The 27,664-nt window shown below is 46.4% G+C and overlaps 1 protein-coding gene across 3 annotated transcripts in view; it reads left to right on the forward strand.

Moving 5' to 3' along the window:
- GALNT9 (polypeptide N-acetylgalactosaminyltransferase 9) overlaps positions 1–27,664 on the forward strand; it is a 246,241-nt gene that overhangs the window by 50,483 nt on the left and 168,094 nt on the right. For all 3 annotated transcript variants that reach the window (XM_064168137.1, XM_064168135.1, XM_064168136.1), the window contains one exon: positions 4,315–4,495. In XM_064168137.1, coding sequence (XP_064024207.1) covers positions 4,315–4,495 — 181 coding nt within the window. The remainder of the gene's footprint in view (positions 1–4,314; positions 4,496–27,664) is intronic.

The raw sequence follows: 27,664 nt of genomic DNA on the forward strand, positions 1-27,664 counted from the left end.
AAGAATCCAAACGTAGAGAAGGGAGTCGCTCTCTGTCCAGGCTGTGGGCTGCATTTCTCTCTAACCTCACTCTCTGTCTCTCTGATTAATCCACTTTGCTTCCTAACCCCCCTGGCCAATCTCCATTCTTCCTTGGGGCACAAGGCAATGTCTGGGGTAAGGTAGGGGAGTGGGAGAAGGTGGAAGGGCAGTTGGGAGCCCCTCCTGGGGACTGAGGTTTCTGGGAGGGCTGCTGTGTTTCTGTATTACCTTTTACCTTGTATATTGCTGTCTATAATTGTATACACTGTAAATCTCTGCTTGTCTATTGTGCTAAGCTGTAAATATAAGCTTCATTCAATTTCCAGAGCCAGCTGAGTCTAGTCTGGGTGATTTCCAAAGTGGGGGGGGGGCAGGGAACACCCAAACCATCACAGCTACTTTTCAAGTGTTTTAGTTCTGCTTCAACATCAACCATCTTCTCCCAGGCAACCAGCAACAGAATAAGGGGAACACAGTCTCAAGTTGTGCCAGGGGAGGCCTAAGCTGGATGTTAGGAGGAAGTTCTTCACAGAGAGAGTGATTGGCATTGGAATGGGCTGCCCAGGGAGGTGGTGGAGTCGCTATCCCTGGAGGTGTTCAAGCAAAGCCTGGCTGAGGCACTCAGTGCCATGGTCTGGTTGACTGGCTAGGGCTGGGTGCTAGGTTGGCCTGGATGATCTTGGAGGTCTCTTCCAACCTGGTTGATTCTATGATTCTATGACAGTCTTGTTCTCCACTTTAGCTACAGAAAATGGCTGGGCAGTAGCAGGGGGGAGGGCTCTGGTTTGCATTTCCAAATGTTGCCCAGAGTCTCTGCTTGGCAGCACGACTGCAGAAGAGAGCTGTCTGCCGAGCCCGTGTGCCCTTGCTTTGAGCATGCCTTTCACTTCCCTGCCATTCTGTTTCACTTACAGCTTTGAAGAAGTTCATTATTGATTAAGCATCAGCATCAATCCCAGAAGCTCAGTGCTTTGGTCTTTTCTCTCTGTATCCCAGTGAAACAATACCCTGGAAGAAGATGCTGTTTTGAAGCTTTCTCTCTCTGCTCTGCCCTCATGGGAGTGTGGCCTGTGGGGTTTCTGCTCATGCCTCTGTTTGATTTCCCTTGCTCGTGAGACTTGGAGCTCACCTCCCCCACACACCTGCAATGAGACTATGGCTGCATAAGCCTCCTGTTTTCCTTTCTTTTCAACAGCTTCCTAGGCTGGAATGCTTGGAGCTGCCTGAATTTTTTAAAAGCTTGACCATGCCAAGGATGCTTTTGTGTAGGGCATCCTTTTCTTCTTCTTATGTCCTCCTTCCTCCTCCTAAGACTCATGATTCATTCTGTGGCAGCTGAGCATTTCAGTGCATGTTGATGAGGAACAAGAAGAAGGCATCAAAGACACAATCACAATTAAGATCTGTCCTGACTTGAGATCACTGATTACAGTATGAGGTATCTGTTTTTTGCAGGCAGTGTCTGAAATTTAGTACCAAAATTCCTGAGTGCTGCTTGTTCTTTTATGTTCAGACAGTTTGTAGTGCTGCACTTAACCTTAGTGTAGGGTTCCCTCATAAACACTCCAGCAGAAAATGCTATCTTTACTCTTTCAGACCACTAACAAGCCACTGTCTCTCCATTCTGTCATGTAATTAAGCAGAGATGATGATGGAGTTGTAACAAGCAAACTTACTGATGATGGACTCAATAAATCATCAGTAAGTTTGCAGATGACACCAAGCTGATGTTGATCTGTTGGAGGGTAGGAGAGCACTGCAGAGGGACCCTAACAGGCTGGATGGGTGGGCAGAGGCCAATGGGACGAGATTGAAAAAGGCCAAGTGGAGGGTTCTACACTTTGGCCACAACAACCCCAAGCAGCACTACAGGCTGGGGACAGAGTGGCTGGAAAGCAGCCAGGAGGAAAGGGACCTGGGGGTACTGGTGGATAGTAGCTGAACATGAGCCAGCAGTGTGCCCAGGTGGCCAAGAGAGCCAATGGCATCCTGGCCTGGTTCAGGAACAGTGTGGCCAGTAGGACAAGGGAGGTTATTCTGCCCCTGTACTCAGCACTGGTCAGGCCACACCTTGAGTACTGTGTCCAGTTCTGGGCTCCTCAATTCAAGAGAAATGTTGAAGTGCTGGAACATGTCCAGAGAAGGGCAACAAAGCTGGTGAGGGGCCTGGAGCACAAACCCTGTGAGGAGAGGCTGAGGGAGCTGGGGTTGTTTAGCCTGGAGTAGAGGAGACTCAGGGGTGACCTCATTGCTGTCTACAACTACCTGAAAGGAGGTACCCAGGTGGGGTTGGTCTCTTCTGCCAGGCACCCAGCAACAGAACAAGAGGACACATTCTCAAGTTGTGCTGAGGGAGGTCTAGGCTGGATGTTAGGAGGAAGTTGTTGGCAGAGAGAGTGATTGGCATTGGAATGGGCTGCCCAAGGAGGTGGTGGAGTCAGCATCCCTGGAGGTGTTCAAGAAAAGCCTGGATGAGGCACTTAGTGCCATGGTCTGGTTGATTGGATAGGGCTGGGTGCTAGGTTGGCCTGGATGATCTTGGAGGTCTCTTCCAACCTGGTTGATTCTATGATTCTGCACAACAAGCAAGGATGATGTTAACCATGAGGTGCAAGAGACATTCCCAGGCCTTGGAGAAGCCAGCCTCAGCTTTGTACTGCCTTGGGTGTTGGTAATTAGCAAATGCTGGGAGTTTCTTGCTGTCTTTCTCTTCCTTTAGTTGAAATAATGACATTTTCCTCTTGAAAAAAAAATCTTCATTTGGAAAAATGTTGAGCAGGTCAAAGTCTAATTGTTTTCCTCTGCATTGTGAATTATTTGGAGGCTATTTGCATGACTCTTTTCCAGGCTCATAAATAACTGCTTTGCTTCTAATGGCTTGTTGATAGGGAGCCTTTTTGGAAAGGCAGGCTTTGACATTAAACACAGGATATTTGAGGAGCTCGTTTAAAAGGATTCAGCACCAAGTTAAATGTCTTGTTGCCATGGCAGGAGTTCTTGGCAGGGTGGTCATTTCTTTATGACAGATTTGGTTTGTGTATGTTTTTGAGATGGTCAGTGGTATGCCAGTGAATGAAACCTATCAATGCATTGCTGCCTGGCTACTACCTCACCACTAACCAAATGGGGCTAATTATTTTAGCTGAAGTCCATCCAAACTCACAGATGCTGTAAGCTGTACAGAACTGAGTATCTCCCATGACATATTTCATTTGTCAGAGTTCTGAAGGACAGAGGAAATATGAAGTCATCCCCAGGTGAGAGATGGCTCAGCTCCCTGATGGTTTTAGCATGTCTTTGCTAAAGGAACAGGTGGGGCAAGCTGTGCAGTTAAGTCCAAGTGACCTTTTGGCTCACAGAGTGAAACTAGATTTAGAATTATAGAATCAACCAAGTTGGAAGAGACCTCCAGGGTCATCCAGTCCAACCTAGCACCCAGCCCTGTCCAATGAACTAGACCATGGCACTAAATGCCTCATCCAGGCTTTGCTTGAATACCTCCAGGGATGGCAACTCCACCACCTCCCTGGGCAGCCCATTCATTCTGTGAAGAACTCCCTCCTAACATCCAGCCTACACCTCCCTCAGCACAACTTGAGACTGTGTCCCCTTCTTCTGTCCCTGGTTGCCTGGCAGAAGAGCCCAACCCCACCTGACTGCAACCTGCCTTCAGGGCCATTATTTTTACTCTCTATTTCCTGCCCAGTAGCAGCTGGTGACCAGTTCCACAGCTGTATTCCCAGGATGGGAACTGTACCTAAACCACTTGAGAGCTGCAGGTGGTCTTAGAGCCACAGAGCAGGTAGCTCAGCTCCAAAACTTCTTGCAGAAGTGCTATTAATATGGAGTTAAACTGCCAGATCTACCTGTTGTAGAAGTTAAACACCTCTCTCTAAAATGGATAGAGAAAGAGATTGGACTCCAGTTCCTATGAGGAAAATTCACCTCAATTATCTTGAGGATAATGAGGCATTTTGGAATGTTTGGAAAGAGGAATTCTGTTTTGGGGGGTTTCTGCAGGAAAAGAAGAGAAGTTTGGAAAGCTGCTCCTTGATTCTTTATAGTTTGCTCCTTAATAACTCTGCCCTGGTACTACAAGATATGTTGCTATGGACTTTGGTTTGAAAAGCTGGGGATAATTTCCACAGAGCTGTGAGAGTTTCAGAGCTCAGTTTCACGAAGAGTTCAGATCTCATTTATCTGAAAACATTCTGTGGTTACGGAAGAAGTCAGACCCAGCTCCATTATATTAACAGCTTGGTTGTGGTTTTTTTTTTGTTCTGCTTTTTTTAGGTCTGGCAAAGCCCATGGGATTAGTTGAAGGTCCAGGAGGTTTGGGCCAGGGGGGAATGGCTGCTACCCTGAGAGATGATAGCCATGAATCAGAGACTAAGTATGAAGAATACGGTTACAATGCCCAACTCAGTGACAGGATATCACTGGACAGGTCCATCCCTGACTACAGACCAAAAAAGTAAGTTGAATTCTGTGCTTTTATTAAGAGTGAGTGACTGATTTCTGTTCTCTTGACCCACGGTGGCATTCCTCTCTTCACATCCCTTCCTGGTTAGAGTCTGATGGCAGTTATACTCCTGAGGGTAGTGACAACGAAAAAGACCAACTGTCATCTTAGCAGTGCATTTAACCTGGCACTTCATGCTTAATTCTAGGAGTAGCTCATTAATATGCATTTTCAAGCCCTCAGATCAAAACCTACATCAGCACCACAAAGATGATTAAGGGAATGGAGCATCTCTCTTATAAGGAGAGACTGAGGGAGCTGGGGCTGTGCTGCTTGGAGAAGAGGAGACTGAGAGGTGACCTCATAAATCTTTATATATATGTGCAGGATGAGTGCCAGGAGGCTGGAGCCAGGCTCTGCTGGGTGATGGCCAATGACAGGCCAAGGGGCAATGGGTGGAAGCTGAGGCATAGGAAGTTTCCTGTAAACATGAGGAGGAATTTTTTCCCTGTGAGGGTGACAGAACACTGGAACAGGCTGCCCAGGGGGGCTGTGGATTCTTCCTCTCTGGAGATATTCAAAACCAGCCTGGATACATTCCTGTGTGATCTGGTCTAGGTGATCCTGCTCTGGCAGGGGGCTTGGACTGGATGAGCTTTTGAGGTTCCTTCCAGCCCCTGACATTGTGTGATTCTGTGCTCAGGATATTGATGGTCTGATTGACTGGGTAGGGCTGGGTGCTAGGTTGGCCTGGGTAATCTTGGAGGTCTCTTCCAACCTGGTTGATTCTATGCTTGTTGGGTTTGGTTCATTTAGAAAAAGTCAGGTAGTGCCATCTGAAGGCACCATCAGAGCTGGGAGCCTTAGTCATGTGGTGGAGCTCCTTGTAGCCAGAGGCAATGGAAGGTGGGGTGGTGACAGCAACCGTTCCATAGCCACTTAAAAACCAAACCATCAAATCATCTGTACCAGCATTTGCTGTTATTAGAATTGTTCAGTCAGGCTTTACAGTGTGCTAAAGCACAGATCAGGAGCAATCCATCAGGGTCCTATAATTGCAATAAGATTTTATTTTATTTTTGGCCTTCAAAATGTGTGTTTATTTCCACTCTGCTGTTCCAGCCTTCGCATGCCTGCGCTGTGTTTGACGCTGCAATTACATGTTTCATATTTTCCACGATTTATTATGTTCTATATTAAACATCTTGCAAATCTTTCATGTTTATGGAGTGATGCATCTTCCAGCTGAGACATCCTCCCTGCCATCCTTCGAATGACAATCAGCAATGTCTTAATGCAGAGGAGATCAGCAGCAAGGCCTGGTTACTCTCAGGAGACAGGATTGAAAAGAATACTTAATTAATTTCTAATAATAATCTTCTGTTTTAAAAGACCCACTGGGGCTCCTAGGCAGAACTGAAAGTTAAATAAAAAAGTGTCTTATTAAGTGGTGAGAAAAGTTTAGCCAAGCAAAGCAGCTGTGCTCTGTGAATAGGTTGCAATTGAATTAGGATTTTTAGGCAGTTCAAGCTGCGAGAAACAAAATGCAGTGAAACAAAACTTCCTCTTAACTACAAATTTCATTAGAATTATAGAATCATAGCATCAGCCAGGCTGGAAGAGACCTCCAAGATCATCCAGTCCAACCTAGAACCCAGCCCTAGCCAATCAGCTAGACCATGGTGTAGTTCATTGGCTAGGGCTGGGTGCTAGATTGGACTCAATGATCTTGAAGGTCTCTTCCAACCTGGTTGATTCTATGATTCTAAGTGCCTCATCCAGGCTTTGCTTGAACACCTCCAGTGATGGTGACTCCACCACCTCCCAGGGCAGCCCATTCCAATGCCAATCACTCTCTCTGGCAACAACTTCCTCCTAAACATTCAGCCTAGATCTCTCCTGGCACAACTTGAGACTGTGTCCCCTTGTTCTGTTGCTGGTTGCCTGACAGAAGAGGCCAACCCCACCTGGCTACAGCCTCCCTTCAGGTAGTTGTAGACAGCAATGAGGTCACCCCCGAGCCTCCTCTAATCTCATCTCAGAAGTATTGACTCATTTGCTGTATGAAACAAAACCTAGATAAAAGAAGTGGCAAAGAGACAGAAAATTCTACTGCTTTGGTATCATATCTGATGCAAGTGCATTGACCTTTCCACTGGGCTCATCTCTCCATCTCTTTTGAGCTATCATAAAAATCCATCATGGAATTATTCTGGAGAAAGCAAGTAGCCTGTAGTTATGCAGCTATTTCAGGTGTGCATCAGATCTTGTCCAACGACCCTGAAAATCAACAGGAAGCTTTTCAAATGAAAGTCAGTGAAGTTTGACCTGGCCTGTCCTTTGCTGCTGTGGTCAGATAGGTAATAAATGGGAATGCTCTAGCAGGAAATACAAAAGCAAAGGTTGCAGAGCTTGAATCTGGCTCAGCAGCTGTCAGAAGCATGAGGACGTTTGCCATGCAGGGGTGCTCCACTTCAGGTTACACTCTTGCACAGTTTTACTGGGAAGCTTTGGTGAGTCTTTCAAAGGAGCTTTTTGACATGCCCAGTTTGGGTAGCTCCCAGGGCCGTGCTGTGTGATTAGCTGTCTGAGTTACTGAGTGAACTGCCTTTCTTGTGGTGTTCTGATGCTTGTGAAGAGGTTCTAGTTGGGTCTAGACACTGGAATTGAAATGCTTGTCTTCAGATTCTTGAGTCACAGGAAAATCCTTCAGACTGAATTTGCTATGAAAAATGAGTGGAAGTTTGGAGAAGGTAGAAGCTCTTATTACATGAAGAATTCTACCCACTTGCATCAGAGGAGCTTTGGCTTCTGCCATTTGATTGCCATTTTCTATTGGATATTTCTGCTTCCCTCGTGAGCAGCTGTTTTTGTGCTTTTGTCTCTGACTCTTTCAAATACACAACTACTCATGTACAGTCTCCCTCAGAAACTCTCACCCTACAACTAGGGTAATTTTCACTCCCTACCCTATCAACCTCTTCTCATCCACCATAAGAGGATGTCCCTGCTCACTGCACGGTGCGGTTGGACTGGATGACCTTTGGAGGTCTTTCCAGCCCAAACCATTCTGTGATTCTTTGGTGCTATAAAATATCTCATCTTCTTGGTCTCTTCTGCCAGGCAACCAGCAACAGAACAAGGGGACACAGTCTCAAGTTGTGCCAGGGGAGGTCTAGGCTGGATGTTAGGAGGAAGTTGTTGGCAGAGAGAGTGATTGGCATTGGAATGGGCTGCCCAGGGAGGTGGTGGAGTTGCTGTTCCTGGAGGTGTTCAAGAAAAGCCTGGCTGAGGCACTTAGTGCCATGATCTGGTTGATTGGACAGGGCTGGGTGCTAGGTTGGCCTGGATGATCTTGGAGGTCTCTTCCAACCTGGTCTAGTCTATGATTCTTATCAAACAAGTGATGGTTGTGCAGCACAGCCATAAGGCAAAGCTGGGCTTGACTTTCTATTTGGTTTTTAAACACTCTATGTATTAGAACTAAACCTCCCAATCTTTGAGATAGGCTTTGGGAAATCACTCTTGTTTTGTCCACCTTTGTATGCTGACTTGTCTAGTGGTCACATCTTGTGATCTCATTGTAACAGATCTCATCACTGAGCCCTTCTCAGTCTACTTGTGATTTATATTCATGTCATTCCCAAAACTTTTCACTTTAAAAAGGGAGGAGCTTTCATTTCTAGATTGAAAAGCAGGGTAGAATTAATGTTCAGGGCCACGTACAAAGTCCACAGCCAGTCTATGAATAAAAACCAGTTATCTGGATTCATGTCTCAAAGTGTTAAACCATGCTTTCTCCTCATTTTGACTTCCATTTAAAATATTCAGATCTACATATTTACACACACCAGCAGGTATTAAAGATATGAACCAGCAGAATTTGTACTCAAGTCTGCATGACATAGTCATTGATCCCTGGGATAGGACAAGGAGCAATGGGTGTAAATTGCAGCAAAAGAGGTTTTGCCTCAACACAAGGGGGAACTTCTTTACTGTAAGGGTCACAGAGCACTGGAACAGGCTCCCCAGAGAGGTTGTGGTGTCTCCTTCTCTGGAGCCTTTCAAGGCCTGTCTGGATGTGTTCCTGTGTGCTCTGTGTTAGATAGGATTGTCCTGCTCTGGCAGGGGGGTAGGACTGGATGATCTCCTTGGGTCCCTTCCAACTCCTAACATCCTGTGAGCCTCAAGTTTTGAAAGCAAACCTGATTTTGCTATGCAAATGTGGGACTTGTAATGTTCCAGGGTAGGTCTTCTTTTAAAAGCAATTTGATCAGAAGTATTATCTATTAGTTTAGTTTATCTTTGACCTCTGCCCTTATTCTTGTCAGCTGTCTTATTATGGTAGAATAAGCCTTTTGTTCCATAGACATAGCTGCAGTTTAATTGCTTTTCAGGAGGTATTTTTGTCCCCATACAGCAAATTTAAAAAAATATATGTTATATTAAGTAGGTGTAGAGTCAGGCAGCGTGACCATGAAGGCTCCTAAATTGGAGTCACCTCCCTGTCCTTCAGCTGCAGTGAAGTCTGCAAACCTCGGTGGTTAGTCCTGCGCTTAGAGATGCTTTTCCCATACGCTCACACTGTGTTCTGCTTTCCTACCTGCTGCTGCCAGTGCAGATATTTCTTTTAACCCAGAAGCTTTAAGATAGGAATCACTAAGTCAGCACAGGAGACAGCAGCAGGTTTTGTGCATGTTGTGCTTGTGTGCCAAACTGAATCAGTGACAGTAAATTGCTTGCTTGCGATTACAATTCACACAATAATTGCCAGATTATGGTTTGATCCTAGCATGGTGTAATAGATAGGGCTGAGCTTTTTCTTCTCTGGTAGTGCACCTCCCACAGCTTGAATGCTCACCCTGTCTCTGTGTAGAAAGCAGCCAACCCTGGGGAGAGTGTTCAAAAACATACTGTGAACTGCTCTCTCCACCTATGTTTTGTTTCAAGAGACATGTAATAGAGAGAAGTTGCAATTTTGGCAATGCTCAGCCTCCCCAAGAGTTTCTGAGTTCATTCAGTGTGACCTTGAACACTGTCTTCATTTCTTGGTGGAGTTCACTTAAAATGGGTGGTGTGGAGGCAGGGAATTAACGTGGCCAAGTCAGGAAATATATAAAAATAGAACTATTTTATTTTCCTGAAACCTACCCTCCCAAAAAAATGAACAGCTGTATACAGAAATTAATTTAGTTTGATTAGCAGACTCAGTTGGATCGAGAATATCTTACAAAGGATACTACAGATAAATGTGGCTATTTAGGAAGTCAGGAAATGGAAAAGGCTAAGCTATAAACACAGCTTTCCCCACTATCAATCAGGCTGAGCAAAAGATTAAGAGAAAAGCTTACAGCTGTGAGCTAGGCTGGATTCTTTCTGCAGGAGCAGCCTGTGACGTTACCGTCAGTATCCAGTAATAGAGATCCGTGCCACAGAAGTCAGAGACAAGTCACAGAGCTGCCAAACTCAGAAGTGTCTCAAGCACTTCTTCCTGAGTGGGATGGTCGTGGGATGAGGCTGCTCTCACAATGACAGGGGGAGAGCCAGAACTGCTAGGGTCCCCCATCCGGAGACAGCCAGCAATTAGCTATTGCATAGGGTCTGAGAAAGGACCCGAGGCTTGTTAGGCCTGTGAGCTTGCACAAAAGAGTGCCAAGTGGGGGAGCCGTACGGAGCAGGGTTGGTCCAGTCACGGCAGGAGCTTGTCCTTCGCAGTGCCAAGGGAAGCACCCCAAAGGGGGAAGAACCCTCTATAGTTATACTTTCTCTAGGCAAAATGTTGATTTACGATTTGTTAGATGTGAAAACACAGCCAATCACCAGCCTGATTTCTGCACGGGTCACTTCATGTGCAGGAAGGACCCTTTGCTCCTCCACCTTCAAGCCTGCAGGGGTAGGGGGGGGGGAGGGAAACAGGATTTTTGCACCTTTCCTCTCCCATTCAAACCATGGAGTGAGAGGAATTTGGGGTATCCAGGCTGATGATCTTTCCTTAACATAACGTATTGCTGGTGACTTTTGCCTTGAAGCAGCGGAGAGCAGTGCAGCTGAGTGCTCTGAGAAGATGTAGGATCCAAGCAGTAGGAATGGAATGTGTTTGGGCTCAGTGCCAAGCAGAATGCTCAGGATTTATAATGGTTGATTGATAAGTATTTGGGAATGCTTAGCTAATTACCCTGGTGTTGGACTGAGCTGAGATTTTGTGTTGTATACTTGGTGGAAAGTGGGTAAAGTCTTGGTTTCTGTTAAAATAGAGTCTGGAGAAGGGAAGACTGAGAGAGGATTTAATAAAGGTCTATAAATATCTGAGGGCTGGGGGTCAGGAGCTGGGAGACAGGCTCTGCTCACTTGCTCCTTGGGATAAGACAAGGAGCAATGGACGGAAGTTGCAGCACAGGAGGTTCCACCTCAACACAAGGGGGAACTTCTTTAGTGTAAGGGTCACAGAGCACTGGAGCAGGCTTCCCATAGAGGCTGTGGAGTCTTCTTCTCTGGAGACTTTCAAGGCCTGTCTGTCTGCATTCCTCTGTGACCTGAGCTAGATTGTATGGTCCTGTTCTGGCAGGGAGGGGGGTTGGACTCAATGATCACTTTGGGTCCCTTCCAACCCCTGCCATCCTGTGCAAGTAACTCTTACAGCAGTGGTCTGGTTGGTACTGCCTGTCATGAAAGATCTGAATTCGAAGGGACCTTTTTTTTAGTGCATGTAAAATCTACATTCATGCCAAAAGAATTTTGCAGGCTTGTATTTGTTACAAGGGAATTCCTAATGCTTGTTATGGAGTAACTTTCATTCCCTGTCACAAGGCTTGTTGTAGAATAACTTTCATTCCCTACCACACAGGCAGATATCAAGCTTGAAAATCATTTCTTGACTAAAGGGTTAGCCACGAGAAGAAGGGGCAGGGAAAGTAGTGCAGAGGTATCTGCACATCCCTGCTGCAGCCCAATCTTTGCTCCCCAGTGTGCTGATGTTTTTCAAGGGCTGTAGACCACAGAGAATATGCTGCAGAGAGCTCAGGCCATTTAATCTCTCTTCCCAGCAGTAAAGTATTAGCAAGACTTTCTAGCCCCGAGTAACATGGACTATTTCCTCTGTGCAATGGAAGAAAGAGAAGGCTCTCTTGTACAGAACAGGTTATTTTCCCCTTGGAAGCACACAGCTAAGCTAGAGCTTGCCCTGTGATTCTCTAGAAAATGGTGCATTATTATTGGATTAATTTCTGTGTATGTTCTTCCATACCCAAAATGAGTGTTGTGATCACATAAACCTGAGTGCTTAGTGGAGAGAAATCCAGAGTTGGTCAGTAAGCTTCATGTCTATGTGTGGGAAAACATCATCCCGTGTGTTGGCATCAGTGATCTCTGCCTGTATGAGGTGATGTGCAGCAGCCTTTGAGTCCTGCCCCCAGGAATGCTGTGGAGTCTGCTGGGCTGAGTGCATGCCTTTCTCACCATGTCAAAGGGGCAATGTTTGCCTGGACAGAAACAGCTGAGATTTTGATAGAGACCCTGCACTTGTGAAAAGACATGCCCAAAGCCACTTAAACTCTGCATAGTCAGTTGTCTTCTGGTGCCTTCATTTGGTAGGGGTATTGAGAGTAGAGAAAGAGAACAGGTTTGGCTGGGCCATGCTGCATTGCTACAGTAGGCTTCAGGAATGGCAGCAGCCAGAGCCTGTCCTCTTAGGGAAATAAAATATCATAGAATCAAGCAGGTTGGAAGAGACCTCCAAGATCATCCACTCCAACCTAGCACCCAGCCCTAGCCAGTCAACCAGACCATGGCACTAAGTGCCTCAGCCAGGCTTTTCTTGAACACCTCCAGGAATGTTGACTCCACCACCTCCCTGGGCAGCCCATTCCAATGCCAATCACTCTCTGGCAACAACTTTCTCCTAACATCCAGCCTAGACCTCCCCTGGCATAACTTGAGACTGCATTCTCTTGTTCTATTGCTGGTTGTCTGGGAGAAGAGACCAACCCCACCTGGCTGCAGCCTCCCTTCAGGTAGTTGTAGACAGCAATGAGCTCTGCCCTGAGCCTCCTCTTCTGCAGGCTGCACACCCCCAGCTCCCTCAGCCTCTCCTCACAGGGCTGTGCTCCAGGCCCCTCACCAGCCTTGCTGCCCTTCTCTGGACAACTTCCAGTACCTCAACACCTGTCTTGAATTGAGGAGCCCAGAACTGGACACATTACTCAAGGTGTGTCCTCACCAGTGCTGAGTACAGGGGAAGAATAACCTCCCTCATCCTACTGGCCACACTGTTCCTGATGCAGGCCAGGATGCCATTGGCTCTCTTGGCCACCTGGGCACACTGCTGGCTCATCTTCAGCTTACTATCTGTCAGTATCCCCAGGTCCCTTTCCTCCTGACTGCTCTCCAGCCACTCTGTCACCTGCCTGATCCCTTAGGTCTGGTGCCTGGGAGACCAACCTGGCTACAACCTCCCTTCAGGTGGTTGTAGCCAGCAATGAAAAAAAGCCTTCACTACTGCCAGCTGTGGCACAAAATTTGTCTGTGCTCAGTAACAAAGGATCAGGCTCAATCCTTTCCAATTCAAGCCTAAAGTCAGAGGTTCTACAGACACCTATGACTATAGGTTCTGACTTTGTCAGAGATGAGATGTGCAGGAAAAGCCAAAACCTCAGGAAGTTTCCTTCAAAGCTGAGGAGAAAGGCACCCAGATTTACAATAGCTGTTTGTTTTGTGGTGTGTGGCATCCTGGAACACTGGGAAGTGTCAGCTAACCACATGCTTTCAATCATAAGCATTGTCTCTGAGGATAAGACAAATTCCCCTGTTCTATCTGATGCAAAGGCTGGATTGCAAAGAGTTGAGTTAAAGCAGTCAAACACCTCTAAGTTGGGCATTTCCTACCTTTCTGTCACTTGACTTTGCTGCTTCAGTCACTTCTGGGCTTTCTTTACATGCAGGACACATCCACACATACGCACACATGCTCTTGTCAAAACCACTTGCTGTGCTGCATTATGCATACTTTGGAGAAAAGTTAATATAATCCCAGAGCTTCCATAATGGCTAAATTGGCTTTTACAAGAAATTGTCACTGCTTGGTGTGAGGATCTTTAATTTAACTGATCTCCTTTGTGCAACTTGATGCCGGGTGCACCGTGGCGCTTCGGCGCTAACAATAACCCTGATAGATAGATTCAGCCTCCTGCCTCTATCCGCCAAAGAAGATATTTCTTTGTGTTATGGTCATGGATGTTTGTATTGAGAAAATTCGGCCCTAAAGAACAAACTTATTAATGCTGAGGCAAGTTGAGTCTTTAGCCATAAAAAGCAGAGGAATCTAGGTCTGGAGGAAACGACTTTCATTTGTTCAGCTCTTTTATCGAGGTAAGCGTTTTCGTTGCTCGCTTGTAGACACTTCACAATAGCAAAGGAATTGCATCTCTAGGGCTCTGAAGTGTAATTAATGGTTCAACTCCACTCTACACCTAAGGAAAAGCTTTTTTAATTACCTATCAAAAAGGATTCTGGAATTGATCAAACGGTGCTATCAAGGGGGCAGACTTGGTAAATAGACCTCTGATTTGTTCATTCAAGGGTTTAATAACAGTAGCTAGTATGATGCTAGTAGCTAGAAGACAGCCTTGATGTAAGAGACTGTCTGACTGAGCAGGTGAGCTCAAGCTTTTAGAGACCACAAGGAGCTCACCTTTACTTCTGACCCTTTCTTTTGGTGGTAGAGCTTTGTGGAGTCACTGTGATATTTGAGTCATCAGTCAGCAACTCTCCCGAGCCGAATCATGTTTGTGTCTGCAAGTTCTCTGTGTCTGCTACGATGGCCCCTGCCCAAGGCTGTCGGAGCAGGCAGCTCCTCTGCCTGCCTGTGTTGGAAGTCCCTGCAGTAGCAGGGCAGGAAGGCAGATGGCTTTCAAAGAGCATCAGCTTTTGGATCAGTGGATTGGAAAGGGCTAGACCTGGTATTATTTCTCCACCTCTGCAGCTTGCTCTGCCTCCTGACCCACTTTTCAGATCCTCTGGGGACACTGAGCTCTCTTTGCGCCGCTTAGAAACATGACATGAGAATCTCCAAATTAAAACAGACCCTTAGGATCCTTCCCAGGTTAACCAGAGTGCAATGCCATGGGTCCCTTTGCAAGGAACATTTGAACTGGAACAGACCCAGAGCTGCTCAGCAATCAGTGTTTCTGATGAGCAGAAAATGACAACTTAAAAATACTTCATGTGGACATTTTTTGGTGAGATGATGATTTAAACAAAAGGTTTGGACCAAAGAAATGTTAAGTTCCATTGGATAAAATTAGTTTCAAAAGAATGAATTTCCTATCACTAGCTTCTACTAATACTTTCAGATCAATGTCAGGCCACAGGAAAATGAAGCATTAGTTAAAATTAAGCAATTGATTTTTTTTTCTCATCTGGCAGTATTTGACAAACAAAGTGCAGGCACAACATTTTTATTGCAGTTAGGCTGATGTTTTCTTGGGAAAGAGGTTTTTGTTGTTTGCTTTTAGTTGTTTTTTTCTTTGGTTGTTTTTTGTGGGGTTTTAGGGTTTGTTTGGAGGTCATTTTTGTGTGGTTTTTTTTTTCTTTTTTTTTTTTGGTGTGGGGTCTTTGTTTTGGGTTTTCTTTGTTGTTGGTTGTGGTTGGGTTTAGAATCATAGAATCAGTCATGGTTGGAAGGGACCACAAGGATCAGCCAGTTCCAACCCCCTTGCCATGGGCAGGGGCACCCTACCCTAGAGCAGGCTGCCCACAGCCTCAGCCAGCCTGGCCTTAAACACTTCCAGCCATGGGGCCTCAACCACCTCCCTGGGCAACCCATTCCAGCCTCTCACCACTCTCATGCTCAACAACTTCCTCCTCACATCCAGTCTGAACCTACCCATCTCCAGCTTTGCTCCATTCCCCCCAGTCCTGTCACTCCCTGAGAGCCTGAAAATCCCTCCCCAGCTCTTTTGTAGGCCTCTTTCAGATCCTGGAAGGCCACAGTAAGGTCACCTCCTCTTCTCCAGACTGCACAGCCCCAACTCTTTCAGTCTGTGCTCACAGCAGAGCTGCTGCAGCCCTCTGAGCATCCTCATGGCCCTTCTCTGGGCACACTCCAGCACATCCATATCCTTGTAAAGGGGGCTCCAGAACTGGATGCAGTACCCCAGGTGGGTTTGCTTTTTTTGCATCCACTGTCAGTAAATCTAAGAACCATGCTAAATGGAAAAAAAAAGCCCAAACAACCTTTTGGCCCCTGCAATTGCATGTGTAATGTAAGCTGAAGCAGGGGGAAGGGAGAAAAGAGAAATGGAGCAGACAGAATTACCTCTGGCCAGCAGATCAGAATTGTTTATTAGAGGAAAATGGAGTAAGGCATGAAACTAACTGAAGTGTTTTAATTAGCTCCCAAATCGATGTCCAGATGTAGATTCTGGGCAGTGTAAATGGGGCATGTATGAGCACATGCTCTGGGACTTCATATAGATCTCAACCAGTTTTGCCAAGTTACACAGGCTGGACATTTGCCTGGGGCTGTGAATCTCCTGTAAGCATCCCTGGCACCTTTGCACGCACATTGTCTGTGTACAGAGTTGGTGATACAGCTTCAGAGAGATGTACCCAAGTCTGAGCTGGCTTTCTGTCCTGCCCAACAGCAGAAGGAACTGGTGTGGACCAGGTAAATCTCTGTGCTGCTTCCTCAGTGGAGAGCTGGGCTCTGAGCAGCAACTGTGCAGTGTTCAGTGTAGCTCTGGCTCAGTTCATTTGGGATATCTATCAGCTGACAACTCAAATTTGCTCATACTGCTGCCTCCAGGGCAGTTGTGCTTATTTGTATATCCCTGTGTATGCCAAAGGCTTATCACTGCATTTTGGGAAGTGCTTCCTATTTGATTTTAAAGGACTCAGACTGGAGCTGTGTGAAGCTCTTAAAGGAGAGGGAAAAAAATCACCTGCTCCCTCAGCTGGGCAAAGAAACTCCATGTGAACCAGAGGTGCTGCCAGCCTGCTTTGCACCCAGTGCTCCTCATTTATGCTGTACCTTCACAATTGCCACTGAGACCTGCAGTCATGACTTGACCCTGCTTTGGAAGGTGCCACAGGACTGAAGAGTTCTGATGGACAAGAAGCTAACCATGAGCTGATAGCCAGGTGGGGTTGGCCTCTTCTGCCAGGCAACCAGCAACAGAACAAGGGGACACAGTCTCAAGCTGTGCCGGGGAATGTCTAGGCTGGATGTTGTTAGGAAGTTGTTGTCAGAGAGAGTGATTGGCATTGGAATGGGCTGCCCAAGGAGGTGGTGGAGTCACCATCCCTGGAGGTGTTCCAGAAAAGCCTGGATGAGGCACTTAGTGCCATGGGCTGGTTGATAGGACAGGGCTGGTTGATTCTATGATCTTACTTCTAAGCCGTCTGAGTTAGTCTGGTCAAGTATCTGAAGGGAGGCTGTAGCCAGGTGGGATTGGGCTCTTCTGCCAGGGAACCAGCAACAGAACAAGGGGGGACAGTCTCAAGTTGTGCCAGGGGAGGTCTAGGCTGGATGTTAGGAGGAAGTTGTTGGCAGAGAGAGTGATTGGCATTGGAATGGGCTGCCCAGGCAGGTGGTGGAGTCACCATCCCTGGAAGTGTTGAAGAAAAGCCTGGATGAGGCACTTAGTGCCATGGTCTGGTTGACTGGGTAGGGCTGGGTGCTAGGTTAGACTGGATGATCTTGGACATCTCTTCCAACCTGTTTGATTCTATGATCTTACTTCTAAACCATCTGAGTCTGGTGAATTTCAAAGGCAGGGGATGGGGAGAAAGTTCCTAATCTGCCACAGTTTGGGAAGAGAATACCAAGATTTTTATCAGCAGAGAATCTCCATGAGCTGGACTTGATGCTGGCTCCATAGAAGCAGTGATGGACTTGTGACAGTATTTCACAGTTATTTCTGAAGTTCAATAGAACTTTTCTCTGGCTTTTCCCAGTAGATACATTATTGATTCCCTTTTGTTTAGTGCTAGCTTGGCTTTCCAATTAAGCAGTGACTTTAATTATACTACAAAGCTTATAATATAGATCTTGATTATTATCACTGGCCCACGAGATAATGAAAGGATCAGCAAGGCTAAATTAAAAAGAATCACACAAATGAGCAACCTGTTCCAAAACCCCACCCTACCTTCAAATGTGCTAATTTTCCTCTTGTTACAGGGGTTTTTTTTTTGCAGTGTCTTTGTGTATATTAATTGTTGAAGACAAATTCTGCATGACTGTCAGCACTAATAAATGTAGCTTTAGTGGAGGCTGAATTTGATTAAGTAGAGAGCATGAAAAAATAACTGATTGCAATGTTGTGTTTAAATGCAGTAAGCCTGGAAGCCATTCCCTGCAATTTGTCTGCACCAGAAAGTACTCTTGAATACATGAATAGTTTACCTAAGATGGGTTGCATAACACTGGCTAAAAATTAAACATGGAATTTAAGATGATCAACCAGGATGCACTATTTCCTCTGTGCAATGGAAGAAAGAGAAGGCTCTCTTGTACAGAACAGGTTATTTTCCCCTTGGAAGCACACAGCTAAGCTAGAGCATGCCCTATGATTCTCTAGGAAAATGGTGAATTATTATTGGATTAATTTCTGTGTATGTTCTTCCATACCCAAAATGAGTGTTGTGATCACATAAACCTGAGTGCTTAGTGGAGAGAAATCCAGAGTTGGTCAGTAAGCCTCATGTCTATGTGTGGGAAAACATCATCCCGTGTGTTGGCATCAGTGATCTCTGCCTGTATGAGGTGATGTGCAGCAGCCTTTGAGTCCTGCCCCCAGGAATGCTGTGGAGTCTGCTGGGCTGAGTGCATGCCTTTCTCACCATGTCAAAGGGGCAATGTTTGCCTGGACAGAAACAGCTGAGATTTTGATAGAGACCCTGCACTTGTGAAAAGACATGCCCAAAGCCACTTAAACTTCTTCTCTTCAATGGAGAAGAAGGTGATGTGCTTAAGATGTATATTTTTTAATGCCCTCTGGAGGTCTTTCCCTCAAGAACCTAGGATAGCCAGCTTAAGTGGGAGTTTAGATCACAGGCTCGCAGGATGTTAGGGGTTGGAAGGGACCCAACGAGATCATCAAGTGCAACCCCCCTGCCAGAGCAGGACAATCCTATCTAACACAGAGCACACAGGAACACATCCAGACAGGCCTTGAAAGGCTCCAGAGAAGGAGACCTCACAACCTCTCTGGGAAGCCTGTGCCAGTGCTCTGTGATCCTTACAGTAAAGAAGTTTCCCCTTGTGTTGAGGCAGAACCTCTTTTGCTGCAACTTACACCCATTGCTCTTTGTCCTATCCCAGGGATCAATGACTAAATCATGCAGACTTGAGTACAAATTCTCTTGGCTCATATCTTTAATACCTGCTGGTGTGTGTAAATACGTAGATTTGAACATTTTAAATGGAAGTCAGAATGGGGAGAAAGCATGGTTTAACATTTATCAAGTCCCCTCTAAGTCTTCTTTTCTCCTGACTAAGAAGCCCCAGCTCCCTTAGTCTGTCCTCATCAGTATCACAGTATCACCAAGGTTGGAAGAGACCTCACAGATCATCAAGTCCAACCCTTTACCACAGAGCTCAAGGCCAGACCATGGCACCAAGTGCCACGTCCAATCCTGCCTTGAACAGCTCCAGGGACGGCGACTCCACCACCCCCCCCGGGCAGCCCATTCCAGTGTTCAATAACTCTCTCAGGGAAGAACTTTCTCCTCACCTCAAGCCTAAATTTCCCTTGGCGTACCTTGAGGCTGTGTCCTCTCATTCTGGTTCTCATAAGCCATGCCCTCCAGTCCCTTAATCATGATGAATCCAATCCAAAATGTTTAATGTTCCAAGGCACACAGAATCAAGAAAGGATTTCTGTATTAGCACCACATATTGAAGCATGACCTGCCAGCATAGGCAACCTGGGTAGTAAGGTCCCCACTCAGCAGCTGTGGAGGCAGCAGAGTTTTCAGCTGGGAGGAAAGGAAAAGATGATCAAAAAGCTGCTTTGCATCCCTCAGGTTCCTCATCCATCATAAGGCTAAATGTGTCCCGTGTGACCTGCACGGTTAAACGCAATGTTTGGGGTCGTTTGTTTGGGTTTTTTGTCTCTAAGTCTACTTTAGAGACTGTAGTCATTTTCTCAGCTTGAAAACAAAAAAGGCACAATGTTTGCACAGCAGAAGGAATACTTTGTCCTTAAGAGAGTAATCATGGAGTGCTGCCATCAAATCGTGCATGCAGCCCTTTCACAAGTAAACACATACCTGTAACGCGGGAGCGCTGCTGAGACCCAGCCGCGGCTTGCAGCTCTCCGCAGCTGTGTGCTGGCATTTCAGCTTCTTTCATTTCCCTCCCCGGGGGCCATGGCCCATGCCCACTATCAGTTTCAGAGAGAAAAAAGTATTCCTGTACATTTCTGGGCTGTCATGTTATGTTACACTCCAGGATATCATGTTAGAGGATAAAAGGAAGTAGCAGAACAAGTCAGGCAATGCATTCAGGGTGGCATTTATTTTCCTTTCATGTTTACTTACATGTAACTCTGTTGCACTGCACCTGATAACCTCTTATGGCTCTGAAGGAGTTCATCTCATGGTCTGAGCTGAAGGTACTCCCCTTTTCTTTCTTTAAATGTGCATGCAAATTGATTTCTGCTGCTGACATAGGTACTGTTTGCAAGTGCCTTCCTGATACAACTTCAGACATCAGCTATGTCTAGTTCCTATTTCATTTGGATAAGTTTCATAGTATAAGAAAGTCTAAGTCAAACGACATCAAGGCCCCTTAGTTGTTCATAGTATCAACCAGGTTGGAAGAGACCTCCAAGATCATCCAGTCCAACCTAGCACCCAGCCCTAGCCAGTCAACCAGACCATGGCACTAAGTGCCTCAGCCAGGCTTTGCTTCAACACCTCCAGGGATGGCAACTCCACCACCTCCCTGGGCAGCCCATTCCAATGCCAATCACTCTCTCTGCCAACAACTTCCTCCTAACATCCAGCCTTTGTACCTCTGTGATAAAAACATGAACAGGCCAAAATGTCAGACAGTTTACTCTGCTGTCTGAAATAAAACAGAGTTGTGAACTCCAAGTTGATGCAGTGTTTCATTTTAATAGTGTCAGTTCTTGCTGTATCTCCTGTTTTGAGTCAGTTTAGTACTAATAAAAGCAAGAGACTCTTAAAACTACCCAGAGCCAGAAGAATCTTGACATTTGCAGGCTAGAAAATGTAAACTCCCTGTCTTGGTTAGCTTGATCTAGATGCTTTCCAAGGTTTTGTTTCCCTGACACAGCACCTGCCAGTTAAGTTGTTTGATAGTTTTATGATGTTGAAGTATGGGACCTTTATTTTCTGTTCCTCTAGCTGTCTGAAAAAAATCTTGGCTTCTCTTGTATTGCTTCTAAACCTTCCACTGTGATCTCAGAAACAAACCACAGTCAAACCAGGTCGCCTTGCCACATGCAACTCCAAGGGAGGCCCAGGAACAGTTGCTTCCCATTCAGTTTGTGTACTCTTTCCACTAAATTTCTACCAAACCACCTGGCTGTCTTAAAAAAACCAACAGTCTTCAGTCTTGGTCTGCATCCTCTTAATCATAGAATCAACCAGGTTGGAAGAGACCTCCAAGATTATGCAGTCCAACCTAGCACCCAGCCCTGTCCAATCAACCAGACCATGGCATTAAGTGCTTCATCCAGCTTTTTCTTGAACACCTTCAGGGATGGTGACCCCACCACCTCCCTGGGCAGCCCATTCCAATGGCACACCAAATCCTGCAGCAGTTGAATGTTCCCACCTAGATACCTCTTTTGAAATATGGTGCAAGCCCTGAGGAGCAGGAGCTCCAGGCCTGTGCTTTGATGCCTCATTTGTAAAGCCAACACCAGACTGGTCACTGTTATCTGTTTCTTGGCTGTCCAGACACGTTCAGATAGGTCTTGTGAAACTGCATCCTGCCACCTCAGAACTCCAAGGTGGTGAAAAACACTCTTTCTGCATATAGCAGAAGGAGATTGAGATGCAAAATGTGCTGTGAAACCAGGCTTCTGATCTTTGTGCATCTAGATGATTCTGTGCACTGAGAGGAATTAGTCCTGTGAGTACTGGGGAAGCTCACCTGGCAGCTGTTAACTAGCTGAAGTATTGCAGAGGCAGGGTCACTGGGCATGATCCTTGTTTCTAGTATTGGGGCTTTCTCCAGTCAGTGTGCAAGCAAATGCTCTGCTGAAGAAAGACAGCTAGTCTAAGCCTAGTGAGTCTTTGAGACAGGGTTGCTCTTGTTGCCTTTGCAAAGAAATTTGTTATGGGCTGTAATTTCTTCAGAATCCTCTGTAAATTATTGTGGCCACCTCTGGTCTACAGATTAGCATATACATGAAAATAATGCTTGGATAAATACTCTGTGTTTCTTATCTCACCTCCCCAGAAAGAAAGCTGGAAGGCTTTTGCTCAGCAGACGTGAAACAGTAGCGACAAAAGAGGAGGCAACGTAACATAACTCTGTATAGAGTTATGATATATATTCACAGAGATCATAAGATCAACCAGGTTGGAAGAGACCTCCAAGATCATCCAGTCCAACCTAGCACCCAGCCCTAGCCAGTCAACCAGACCATGGCACTAAGTGCCTCAGCCAGGCTTTGCTTCAACACCTCCAGGGATGGTGACTCCACCACCTCCCTGGGCAGCCCATTCCAATGCCAATCACTCTCTCTGCCAACAACTTCCTCCTCACATCCAGCCCAGACCTCTCCCAGCACAACTTGAGACTGTGTCCCCTTGTTCTCTTGCTGGTTGACTGGCAGAAGAGCCCAACCCCACCTGGCTACAGCCTCCCTTCAGGTAGTTGTAGACAGCAATGAGGTCTGCCCTGAGCCTCCTCTTCTCCAGGCTAAATAATCTCAGCTCCCTCAGCCTCTCCTCACAGGGCTGTGCTCCAGGCCCTTCACCAGCTTTGTTGCCCTTCTCTGGACATGTTCCAGTACCTCAACATCTCTCTTGAACTGAGGAGCCCAGAACTGGACACAGCACTCAAGGTGTGGCCTGACCAGTGCTGAGTACAGGGGAAGAATAACCTCCCTTGTCCTACTGGCCACACTGTCCCTGATGCAGGCCAGGATGCCATTGGCTCTCTTGGCCACCTGGGCAAACTGCTGCCTCATGTTTAGCTACTGTCTACCAGTACCCCCAGGTCCCTTTTCTCTTGGCTGCTCTCCAGCCACTCTGTCACCTGCCTGATCCCTTAAGGAAAGACAAGAAGCCATTCCATGTAGAGGATCAGCAGAGCTGGGTACCCAGCACAGATACACATCTCCTTATATGTCTGAATTAGAGAAAATGAGGACAGTTGTCACGTAGACATCAGGCAAAATCCAAATCCCCTTTGGTCTGAGAACTGCACCTGCAATTGATGTCGTTGCTGGCGTGGCAAGATTTATGAGTGCAGCATTAGGCAGCTTTAAATTAGAGGAGACTTCATCTCTCTGTTTTGCTTATGCACAAAGCTTCCTGTTTATCAGCTTCTAGAAACCAAGCCCTCTGGAGTTGCATTTTACCTGGGTAAGATGCCTTCAGGTTGTCAAATAGTTCCTTAATTAGTTTATTTTCTTCTTTGCTCCAAGGGATCTTATTTATTCTACACTCCCAGACTTTTGTTACTCTGCCTTTATGTATTTTGTCTTCAGAATGACCTAGCATTGGGCTGGCCTCCAGGGTAGCATGAAACACCTTTCTGGCACAGACAGTGGTTCAGACTTGACTAATGGTGGAATACTGATAGCAGCCATAATAATTAAAACAGTGCACTAAAATACTCTTGGGTGCTGTTGCAAAGTTAGACTGTACCCCTAAAATTCCAGAGGAAAGGCATAAATGTTATTTATTTTCCTCCACAAAATGAGCAGTTGTCTCGTTCAGCAACTGGAGTAGGCTTTTCTGCCCTCTGTGGATGTTTCATTAGGACCCAGTTCTCCCAGGGGGTCGTGGTGCAGTTTACATTACACTCAAGATAAATGTGACATTGAAGCTTTGCTCCTGTGTTTTCTGCACTGACTGAAAACAAATGCATGACCTGCAGCTAGTCCACTGGCTCAGCGCCTGGGTGTTGTTAACCCATGCCTGCCTGGGTGTTGTTAACCCATGCCTACCCAAGGGACAGGGAATTGGTGTTCTCTTTGCTCCTGCAGGAACTGGCTGGAGGGTCAGACCCAGAGAGTGGTGGTGAATGGTGCCACATCCAGCTGGCAGCTGTCACTAGTGGTGTCCCTCAGGGATCAGTGCTGGGCCCCATCCTCTTTAACATCTTCATAGATGATCTGGATGAGGGCATGGAGTCAGTCATCAGCAAGTTTGCAGATGACACCAAGCTGGGGGCAGATGTGGCTGGGTTGGAGGGCAGAAGGGCTCTGCAGCAGGACCTTGACCGCCTGGACAGATGGGCAGAGTCCAAGGGGATGGCATTCGATAGCTCCAAGTGCAGGGTGCTGCACTTTGGCCACCACAACCCCATGCAGAGATACAGGCTGGGGTCGGAGTGGCTGGAGAGCAGCCAGACAGAGAGGGATCTGGGGGTGCTGATTGATACCCACCTGAACATGAGCCAGCAGTGTGCCCAGGTGGCCAAGAGAGCCAGTGGCATCCTGGCCTGCATCAGGAATGGTGTGGTCAGCAGGAGCAGGGAGGTCATTCTGCCCCTGTACTCTGCACTGGTTAGACCACACCTTGAGTGCTGTGTTCAGTTCTGGGCCCCCCAGTTTAGGAGGGACATTGAGATGCTTGAGCGTGTCCAGAGAAGGGCGACGAGGCTGGGGAGAGGCCTTGAGCACAGCCCTACGAGGAGAGGCTGAGGGAGCTGGGATTGGTTAGCCTGGAGAAGAGGAGGCTCAGGGGAGACCTCATTGCTGTCTACAACTACCTGAGGGGTGGTTGTGGCCAGGAGGAGGTTGCTCTCTTCTCTCAGGTGGCCAGCACCAGAACAAGAGGACACAGCCTCAGGCTGCGCCAGGGGAAATTTAGGCTGGAGGTGAGGAGAAAGTTCTTCACTGAGAGAGTCATTGGACACTGGAATGGGCTGCCCGGGGAGGTGGTGGAGTCGCCGTCCCTGGAGCTGTTCAAGGCAAGGTTGGACGTGGCACTTGGTGCCATGGTCTAGCCTTGAGCTCTGTGGTAAAGGGTTGGACTTGATGATCTGTGAGGTCTCTTCCAACCCTGATGATACTGTGATACTGTGATAACCCTCCTTTGCCTGACAGATCTGGAAAGCTCTGGAAGCAGTGGGGGGGAAAATTTCTCTAAGGACAGGTTTGAGCAAATTGTCTGGATGGAGCAGGTTGAATGTGTCTGTCTGCAGATGAGGGATGAAGAAGGGCATGGCTGTGAACACAGACTTGGTCTGCTGGGCAGACTGTTAATGGGAATAATCTGTTCCCCCAGTGCAGAGCACTCACTTCTTGGCTTCTTCCTGATGGCAAATTAATTTCAATCTACAAATGGTAAGGATGTGACTTCAAGGTGTCTATGAGCTGTGTGTAAGTAGGAAAAAACACCAGGTAACAGAGAGTGTTTCAGTGTTCAGTTTTGGCCTCCCCAGTTTCAGAGGGACAGGGATCTGCTGGAGAGGGTCCAGTGGAGGGCTACGAGGACAATTAGGACACTGGAGGGCATGGCTTATGAGGAGAGGCTGAGGGACCTGGGACTGTATAGTCTTGAAGAAAGAAGAGTTAAAGGGGATTTGATAAATGTTTATAAGTATCTGAAGGCTGGCCATGATGGGGGGGGACAGGCTCTGCTCACTGCTCCCTGGGATAGGACAAGGAGCAATGGGCATAAATTGCAGCAAAAGAGGTTCTGCCTCAACACAAGGGGGAACTCCTTTCCTGTAAGGGTCCCAGAGCACTGGCACAGGCTCCCCAGAGAGGTTGTGAGGTCTCCTGTGGAGCCTTTCAAGGCCTGTCTGGATGTGTTCCTCTGTGCTCTGTGTTAGATAGCATCGTTCTGCTCTGGCAGGGGGTTTGCACTTGATGATCTCCTTGGGTCCCTTCCAACCCCTAACATCCTGTGAGGATGTGAAAAAGGGAATTGGTTGGTTTTCAGCAGGCAGGTTGGGTCAGGAGCAGTACACAAATGTTGAAGTTCACAATGCCTGTAGCATCCCAGAGTCAGGAAGGGACTAGGTTGTGTCCTTGGCCCACCCAAATTCACAACCATACTGAAGTCCATTGCCTGGTCTGGGATGTTTGCCTAATTCCTGTCACCCTGAGTGGACAGTGAGCATATCCTGACCTGAGTTTTCTGAATTAGAGTAAGAGCTCATAAATAGCTGTATGTTAAAGATGGGGGTTTTTTGTGCTATCCAGGTGTGTGCCCTAGATAGTAGCTGTGGCCATTTGAGCTAGATTTCTAGCTCAGACATAGGGGAGAGGTGAACATTCTAGGGATAGGCCATATAATGGCAACAGTGGATAAGATAATATCATTTCATTGGAGCATCAAGAGCTTTATGTCTGGAAGCACAGCTTGGACCTTCCCCTTGCTGTTCTCTGCCGCTTGAGCTGCTCCTGCTGCTATCTTCCCCCACTGCTGTTTTGGCTGCTGCTGCTTTGCTGCTGCTTGACCCCTTCCCCATCTTCATTAAGGTTATTATATTCCTCTAGCAGTTTGTTTCTCCTTATACTGCTATATTTAAACTACAAGAGATACAATTTCATCTTTCCCTGCCTTTCCAAAGAAATCTGTGTTGTGGTGAGTTTATTCTACCAGGGGAGGGATCCACCCTAAGCTGGGACAGTAGCTTTGTGCTAGACAATAAATGTGGCTGGATTTTAGAGACATGTTTTTTGTTTCTGAATGCAACCAAAATGAAACTAGAATGCAGAAGTTTTCTGAAGTGGCCAAAATAATTCAAAGATAGGAATCTAGTTCACTGGCTAGGGCTGGGTGCTAGGTTGGACTGGATGATCTTGGAGGTCTCTTCCAACCTGGTTGATTCTATGATTCTATTCTATGATTCTATGAACTGTTGTTAGCATTGAACTTTGAAATTCATGCAATTGTTGAATACTGTGCTGGTCACCTCTAGCTAGGCTTTCATTTAAACAAAAGCTATAAAAGTGCAATTAGGCTGCAGTCCAATGAAGCACTTAAATATGTTCCTAGGTTTAAGAGTATGAATAACCCCAGTGAAGTCAAGACATGCTTAACTGCTTTATTTGAATAGGACATTTCATGATACACAAAGAAGACTCCTGCAAGTGTCCCTGGGAAAGATGTAAAGAGGAGTAAAGTTCTATCTGCACTTCACAGATCTGGCTGCTTTTAGGTTTTGATGAAAGCTGGTTTTGCCCAGTGATTTATCCTGCAGGGTTCTGAACCAAAGTTCACTGTGATCTCCACACGCCCTCCATCAGCTGTTGTTAAAAAGGCTTAGTTTACCCCCTGTCTGCCAAGGGAAATACATATGGCACATGGACCTTCATTTGTCCTCTTTGCTTGACTCAGAGGCGCTGGTTTATAGACATGCTGCTACGACAATCAGGCTCTCTGCTCCATCCCATATAAAGCATCTAAACATCATGGATTTAATACTCCCATTTTCACTGCTAAATCAATGTTCTTTATGCATTTGTTCTTGGAACACTGCTCTATTGGAATCATAATTCTTCCCACATACCATAAACTTGGTCTGTTTTCCCTCTGATAGAAATTGATCATTTAAAGCAAGATGAAAAGCCCTGTGACTACTGTTTAAACGTTTCAAGGCCAATGCTGGTTAGTCAAAGCAGTTTCTGCATCAGCTCAGCACTCCGAGCTGTGATTACCTTTCTGGACTACAACCAGCCTTGCAACTGCTGTGACAAGGTAAAATAAGAGCTTCTCACTACAGTTTTGGCAGGTAGTAAGAGGATGGGCTTACTCAGCTGATGACTGACCTCCCATTTGGTAGTTTACTCCTCCAACATCCTACATTTATACATAGGTAGAAAGAAATACTCTGCCACGTAACTGGGGTTGACCAGAGATTAAAGCTGGTCTCCTGTGAAATACAATGTGAAAAACAGTAAAGAAAGGGTTGTTTGCCAAACATTGTTGTATGTCCTCCCAAGACCATAAAAAACATTGTTAGGTGAAGTAATAGTGGAAAATTATTGCATTCCTCTATCCTCCTCCCTACTATCA

This window comes from Pogoniulus pusillus, chromosome 30 (genome assembly GCF_015220805.1).
Source record: "Pogoniulus pusillus isolate bPogPus1 chromosome 30, bPogPus1.pri, whole genome shotgun sequence".
NCBI classification, from domain to species: domain Eukaryota; kingdom Metazoa; phylum Chordata; class Aves; order Piciformes; family Lybiidae; genus Pogoniulus; species Pogoniulus pusillus.